This window comes from Papaver somniferum, chromosome 7, assembly GCF_003573695.1.
Source record: "Papaver somniferum cultivar HN1 chromosome 7, ASM357369v1, whole genome shotgun sequence".
NCBI classification, from domain to species: Eukaryota; Viridiplantae; Streptophyta; class Magnoliopsida; order Ranunculales; family Papaveraceae; genus Papaver; species Papaver somniferum.
The window spans coordinates 157252766-157259952 of NC_039364.1; the positions used below are offsets into that span (position 1 = coordinate 157252766).

At 37.6% G+C, this 7187-nt stretch overlaps 2 protein-coding genes across 5 annotated transcripts; both read left to right on the forward strand.

Moving 5' to 3' along the window:
* Positions 1-1193: 1193 nt before the first annotated feature.
* On the forward strand, positions 1194-4323 carry LOC113298862 (microfibrillar-associated protein 1-like). Its single transcript, XM_026547722.1, has 3 exons — positions 1194-1331; positions 1540-2843; positions 3881-4323. Exons 2-3 carry the CDS (start codon positions 1651-1653, stop codon positions 3996-3998), a joined length of 1311 nt encoding a protein of 436 aa, XP_026403507.1. The 5' UTR covers positions 1194-1331; positions 1540-1650; the 3' UTR covers positions 3999-4323.
* A 313-nt stretch (positions 4324-4636) lies between these two features.
* Positions 4637-5992, forward strand: LOC113293107. Of its 4 annotated transcripts, none has more exons than XM_026541865.1 (4): positions 4637-4777; positions 4954-5179; positions 5286-5344; positions 5635-5992. In XM_026541865.1, the coding sequence occupies exons 1-4, from the start codon at positions 4712-4714 to the stop codon at positions 5818-5820; spliced, it is 537 nt and encodes a 178-aa protein (XP_026397650.1). In that variant the 5' UTR covers positions 4637-4711; the 3' UTR covers positions 5821-5992. The 4 variants fall into 4 exon arrangements, with proteins under 4 accessions (XP_026397650.1, XP_026397651.1, XP_026397652.1 ...); XM_026541866.1 differs by having other exon boundaries at positions 5638-5992; XM_026541867.1 differs by having other exon boundaries at positions 5289-5344.
* Positions 5993-7187: the final 1195 nt, after the last annotated feature.

Here is a 7187-nt window from a genome sequence, read left to right on the forward strand (position 1 = left end):
GAATAACTTTCTATTTTGGTTTTAATACTACAAACACTACATATTATTATTGGTTATTCAATCTCAAAGCAGTTTTCACACACTGCATGTCAATATGTAGGGACAAATTACACACACTGGACAACATATTTCTCAAGTCAAATATGTAGTATCATTCTCAAAGAAGTATCAGACAACATATTGAGCATAAAACATATGAATCACACACTGCATGTCAATAAGTGGTGTCAAATTACATATACAACAGTTGGAAACATGTACACCACACACTACATACAGAGATGTAGTGATTCTATTGAGCATAAAACATATGAATCACACACTGCATGTCAATAAGTAGTGTCAAATTACATACACAACAGGTGAAACATGTAAACCGCACACTACATACAGAGATGTAGTGTTTCTATTGAGCATAGAAATCGAAAAGAAAATCAACAACAACTTACCTTTTTTTCTGATGTACATTTGCTTTCTTCCTCTTTGTTGGTGAAGGAGTAACAACTTTACTCTTACTTCTTGTTATTGGTGAAGTAGCAGCATGGGGGGTTTCTTTTGGGTTTGTTGTTGGTGAATCATCATCGTTTTTTCATCTTCTTTTTGGTGGAGAAGGGTTTTCTTCTACGATTTCTTCTCTAATTGTCCTCTTAATTGTTCTATTCAATCCCACTTTCTCTCTTCAATTGAATGTAATTAAAGTTAGGTCTGAAACTTATTTTTTTTTATTTCGATTTTCTGTAACTGTTGTTGATGAGTTTTTCGATTTCGATTTTCTGTAACTGTTGTTGATGAGTTTTTTGACTTCAATTTTTCTGTAACTGATGAATTTATTTTGAAATTTTTCTGTAACAGAAAGAAGAAGAGAGAAGAAAACTGAAAAGCAACTGTTGAACCTGCGTAATCTGACACTTATGGGTATAGAGATAATTTCATAAAATTTTAAACCTTTTTGGACCACCGGTTAAAACCTATTTCCCGCTGGACTAGCCATTAACCCGGGTCGGGTTTAGTGAATTAAACAACAAATTTCTCAACTGTGGATCGCCATTTGGTTTTGGGGATGCGGATGGGACCAAATACGCTAGATCTGATCCGCTGCTCAACCCTTTTAGCTCTGGAACAACTTAGCCCAATCCATCGTCCGTAGGCCCATTAAACTTGGGCCGACTTTTTATTGGACCTTATGGAGTATAGAAAGTTGAAATCTCGTATGTCTTCTGCATAAACACAAGAGCACCCCTTGGTTGTTTCGGCTTGCGCTTCATTTATTTTCTCTTTCAAGTCTCTCATCCTGGCGGAGATTGGAAAAAAACCCTAAAATCACAACCAGAGTACGTATTAACATCACATCCCTTTCGAATTAGTGTTATTTTCTTCAATTGCGATTCATTATTTCGTACTGAATACCTTTTCCCGAATTTTTGCACACTCTTACATGCTTCTTTCTCAGTTTCCTAGGGTTGGAGTTTGTATATTTTGATTTTAGCCATTATTCATTGTTCTAATCCTTTTCATCTTTCTGCTGATAAAAAATTTCAGTTGTAGGGTCTGGAGAATAATATTTTTGATCAATATTAGATTTGTGGAGGAGGGTGGAATTTTAGGTTTAAATCTAGATTACTCGCTTAGGTTTTCGAGTGAATTGCAAATATGTCTGTCACGGCAGGAGTTAGCGACACTATAATCGCAATTAGAGATAAACTTAGAGGGAGAATAGGGGAAACGAAGGTGAAAAGGTATTGGCCTGGTAAAGCCCCGGAATGGGCAGATGAGGCTGAGGAAGAAGGAGATATTAGAACAACTAGAGATGTTGCTTTTGAGACAGCTTTTCCAACTAGGGATGATTCAGATGTTGTTAGAAGAGATGACCCTAGGTTACGGCGTTTGGCTGAGAGTAAGATAGATAACCGGGACGAAATTAGAGCTGATCACAGGCGAATTCGTCAAGCTGAGATTGTATCTACTATTGAAGAGGAAAACAGAAGACAAGAAGGTTTGGATTTAGAGGAGGAGGATGAAGATGCTCAGGAGGAGAGGAGAAGAAAGATTAGGGAAAAATTGCTTCAGCGCGAGCAAGAAGAAGCTGCTCTTCTTCCTGTTGAAGAAGAGGAGGAACCGGAAGAATCAGAAGATGAGGAATCTGAGTATGAGACTGATTCAGAAGAGGAGTTAACGGGTATTGCTATGATAAAGCCAGTATTTGTACCTAAAGCAGAACGAGATACAATAGCTGAGCGTGAACGGCTAGAAGCAGAAGAGCAGAAGCTTGAGGATATGGTCAGGAGAAGGAAGGAAGAAAGAAGAGTTGAGACAAAGCAGATTGTTGTTGCGGAAATTCAAAAGGATGAACAGATTCAGAAGAATTTGGAAGCTGAAGCTAACATTGAGGATGTGGATACTGATGATGAGGTCAATGAAGCAGAGGAGTACGAAGCATGGAAGGTCAGAGAGATTGCAAGGATCAAGAGAGATAGGGAAGACAGAGATTCAATGGTGAAGGAGAAGGAGGAGATAGAGAGATTAAGGAACATGACAGAGGAGGAGCGCAGAGAGTGGGAGAGGAAGAATCCTAAAACAACTGATTCTAAGCAAAATAAGCAGAAATGGAGGTTCATGCAGAAGTACTATCACAAGGGTGCTTTCTTTCAAGATGATGCGGATGATCCTGCTGGAACAGCTAGGGCTGATAAGATCTACACCCGTGATTTCTCTAAACCTACCGGGGAAGATAATATGGACAAGACCATATTGCCTAAGGTCATGCAGGTCAAGCACTTCGGGCGTAGTGGAAGAACCAAATGGACTCATCTTGTCAATGAGGATACAACTGCCTGGGACAACCCGTAAGTATCCATACCTCATAATATTTGATTTCTTTTGCCGGGACTCTTTGTTTTTTTCTATTTAATGTCCTAGAAATTTCTTCACCGTAGCATAGTCAGTTACATTTATGAATTTCATCACGTAAGCTGCGCATGAAAGATCTTCAAATATACTAGCAGAAGTAGCAAATTAACATTGAGAGTTTAAAACAATAAGTATAATTTAGTCACTGCTAGTTAAAAACTTAAAACCTGATCTATGTATTAGAAAATAGAGGTATTCGATGTGGTATATGCAAAGCAATATCAGTCTTCACTAGCAGATCTATAGGAAGATAACAACAGGGTTGCCTTTTTCATCGTAGGGTTTTATTTTTACTGCTGACAGTATACAAGTGTGCTTGGAAAAATAATTGAAAAAGGTTCATTATGTAGATTAGATTACGTAAATAATTCCATGAGATTCAGTTGACAAATCTACCAAGTCTTGCATTAATGCAAAACATCACGGACATAATTATCGAACCAATGTGATAGTTGATGTTTTATGAAATGTCTCATGTCTGACATTGTTATTCTAATTGTTGTATGAATTTTAACTGCGTTTATGTTTTATATAGGCTGCTAGATGGGGTTTGTATAATTCTCACTGCTCAGTTCTGTTTACCTTAAGTTTGAACGCATGTTTAGAAGCAGCAATTGCTGAAGATACCATTTCAGTTAATTGTCTATTAGTTTGTATCAAAATCATTGTCATAACTACGTGGCATCCATATAATTGGTAACAACAATCAGTAGTAACTACATGTAGCATAGTATAGCCTCGTGTTAGATTTGTAATAGTTGAAGAGGAATAAATAGAGTCTAGATAGAGGCCTCTGGCTATATGATTCATTTGTTTCATAGTAGGTTTGTACTATTTTCTTCTTGAGAAATTTACAGTTTGTCAGTAGTATATGTTCATTTCCGTTATCAAGTCTCTTTGATTTAAGTTTCTTCCTGGGTTATGTCCCCTCCAAGGATCTGTTGATAGTTATATTTGTTGTCTTCTAACGCAGGTGGGCAAACAACGACACTCTCCGGGCTAAATACAATTCCAAGATGGCCGGTATGGATGCACCCATTGCAAAACCCAGAGGAAGCAAGAAATTGAAGGATTGGGAGTTACCCAAGTAAAAGGTTCACCAATTAGAAGTACCACTACCAGCTACTGATAAGTGTAAATGCCGAGGGTTATAGATTCTTCATCGGATTTCAGCAGGCAGAAAGCAGGAGTAGACAGTCTATACTTGGTTTCCCAGTTTTCTGCAAGTATGGACTACAAAAAAAAATGTTGTTGGTCGTGGTCTGTAGGAACTAAGAATTTTTGTATTAATGTCAAGATTATAGTGGATTCTTACTGCTTCAAGAGCATACTGGATTCATACGACCTTTTTTTTCTTTTTCCTTTTTTCTGTATGACATAATAATAAATCTACAGAGTATCAGGCAAAGTTGCAAACTGCTAATGTAAAGGATCAAAGACTGAAAGCTCGAACTTTGGCGCAAAAATAATTTGCCCATTTCGTAGCATGGACTGTAAGCTAGAAACCATCTCGACTCTTGATCATGTTATCTGTGGTAAAAATTACTCGTCCTTCTAGAAGCTTTGCTGACGATCTCCTAAAACGTCAAATACTGTCATGTCTGTCATCCCTGTTCTAGGTGAAACCGAAGAAACGAAAGTCAAAAGGTCCAAACATGCTCACCTTTATTAAACGAAAGTCAAAGGTTTCTGGAACTAGTCATACAAAAAATTTGCTTGGAGGGTTTTTTTTTATTTAAGTCTATAAAATTATAAATTTCCAGGGCTATTTGGCTTCTGAGAACTGTGGGAATTCTTTCTTTTAATGGCTGAAGAGGAAGTAGTTGCAAAATCTTTCGTCCTCCAATCTCCTCCACCAAATCCTCCTCCCGTAAGTTCTCTCTCTTTGCTATCTGGGCCTGAATTACACTTTAATTTTTGTTCTCAGATTCAGTCTTTTTATCATCTATACTGAAAGTGGTCGTGGTTTATGTATATGAATTTACAAATTCCGATCTATAATATCTTAATCTAGAATTTCGATTTCAATATCATCTACTGTAACAGTTTTTAGAGGTAACTTGTACAAGTTCTGGTAAAGTAAGAAGATTTGCAGTTGGTACAGAATCCAAATTTGCACTATACTTAATCAACCTCAAACTTGATATTGGGGTCTCTCATGCTTCATATATTGAAGCTGTTAAAGAAGGGGAAGAACCTATCAATTTCGGTCCTAATGCTCTTCTTACCGATTATGGCCATGGTTGGAAGCTGCAGACAGTTTCGGAACAAGGTACCATAATACTGTTACCTGTTAAATCCTAACATTTAATCATGTGTGACTGATTGATACGAGTTAAGAGTAATTCTAACATTGATTTCTGGTTGTCTTTCGGTAGAAGTTCCTCGGAAAGATACAGGAGGTCAGCCTATGTACATGAGGAATCCAACTGTCATGGTAATGCTTCACTCAACTCTGTCCATGTAACTAGTGGAAGTAGGGTTTTTAAGCTCCCCTTTGACCATACTGTAACAAATAGAATAAAAGGTTGAGAACTTCCCTGACGTATTGCTTAAGAATGATATCCTCAGTAGCTACAAAGCAATGGCAATCAGGATGTTATCCATTTCTCGAGGTGTACTGTTGTGTAGCACAATTAGGACAAGAAGCAGCAACCCTTTGCCAAAATGCTGAATATATGCTTGTATGATATTCATTAGTTTAACTTGATGTATTTGTATCTTCAGCAGAAATCAGATGGTTCCGCTCCTACTAGAAGATCCACGATGGACTCTTCAGATTCTCACACCAATTACCAATATTTCGGAAGGATATTTCTTGCTTTAGTTTTGTTGTTTCTGGTTGGATGTACTTTCACAGTGGCCTTGGAAAATCTTCCCGGGTTAATCTTATTTATCACTTCAACAGTGTAATAACACCATCATATCTTGCTTTACTTGTGAAGTATTATTTCTGTATCCTTGTAAGGTCTTTATCATGACAGCGCTGTGAGCTATTTACTGCTTCTGATTTTTGTAAACTGGAGGAGAAATATTTTTGTTATTGGACAAGATTACACCATGGATAGCTTTAGAATGTATTTTCTGTTACGAATGCATGATCTGTATAGGAAACATGAAAAATTGATGATGAATCTGGGTGTCTTAAGTTGTAGAGGCGATGATGATCTGGTGTTTCTCTTAAGTGAGATACCCTGAACTCTGACAGATCTCTTCGGCTTGTTCTTTTGGCACATATATTCTTTGTGCAGCAAACTGTGGGTTCGGCCATAGCATAAATAAACAAAGACACCAAGTATCAACCGCACAGAAACGCGAATCCACGTGCCAATTCTGAATCCAAAAAGAGCAATATGTCATCAGTTACAGGTGAGCCTCATTTACCCACCAAGAAAATATATGCACATATAAAATGGATCAAGAAACTAACCCGAGATTGATCAGTAAGTAGACATTTATAAGAATGCAGGAGAGGAACGAAAGGGCAAGTGAAACCTGCATAAGATTAAGTCAGTTATCCTAAGGATTTACTCTGCAAACCATTGCATGAAACTATGCTCTGTGCATAATATACTGAAAGCAGTAACAAATTGGAACAATATCTAAATGAACCTACAAAGGTAAGTGCTTCCCATACTTACACCTTGTTTGTTTGCAGCTGACTCGGCATCTGGGTCTGAGTCAACCCCTGACTCGCGCCGAGTCAGCAGTCAGACTGTTTGTTTTGTAAATTTGACAACTCCTGACTCGGCATCTGAGTCGAACCTAATCCCTGATTCGGGCGCCATGGAATCAGGCGTGGAAATGATGCTGAGTCGCACGCCCAAACCCCTGACTCGCTTAAATCGACAAAAATACCCTCGACGCTTTACATCAGAAAATTGCATATCCTTTCTCATTTTTCTTCGTTTGTCCCGTCGGAAGCAGAGATGGGAGATGAGGAACCAAACCCCGAATCTATTCTCAAATGATATCTCCTTCATCTCTCTCAACAAATCCACTAATTCCTATCTCCTTAATCACTCCCATCTCATCTTTCCATCTTTTTCAAATGATCTAAAAGCTTCTTTTAGAATTATCATCATCTTCGGATATAATTTTTCATCCATATTTATTTTCGCATGGGTTTTATGTGATTTGGAACATGGGTTTTTATTCATATTTTCTTTTCGAACATGGGTTTTTTCATTTTCATATGGGTTTTATTTGATTTAGAACATGGGTTTTTATTTATATTTTCTGGTTAATATTTGATGGTGTTTGTGTAATTTGTGGTGATT

What these genes read in the sequence shown, in the direction of transcription:
- LOC113298862 (XM_026547722.1), top strand. Translation starts at nt 1,651, where the DNA reads ATGTCTGTCACGGCAGGAGTTAGCGACACTATAATCGCAATTAGAGAT. An exon ending in ACAACTGCCTGGGACAACCC is followed by an intron (nt 2,844 to 3,880) that starts GTAAGTATCCAT and finishes CTTCTAACGCAG; the next exon opens with GTGGGCAAACAACGACACTC.
- LOC113293107 (XM_026541865.1), top strand. Translation starts at nt 4,712, where the DNA reads ATGGCTGAAGAGGAAGTAGTTGCAAAATCTTTCGTCCTCCAATCTCCT. An exon ending in CTCCACCAAATCCTCCTCCC is followed by an intron (nt 4,778 to 4,953) that starts GTAAGTTCTCTC and finishes CTACTGTAACAG; the next exon opens with TTTTTAGAGGTAACTTGTAC. An exon ending in TGAGGAATCCAACTGTCATG is followed by an intron (nt 5,345 to 5,634) that starts GTAATGCTTCAC and finishes TTGTATCTTCAG; the next exon opens with CAGAAATCAGATGGTTCCGC.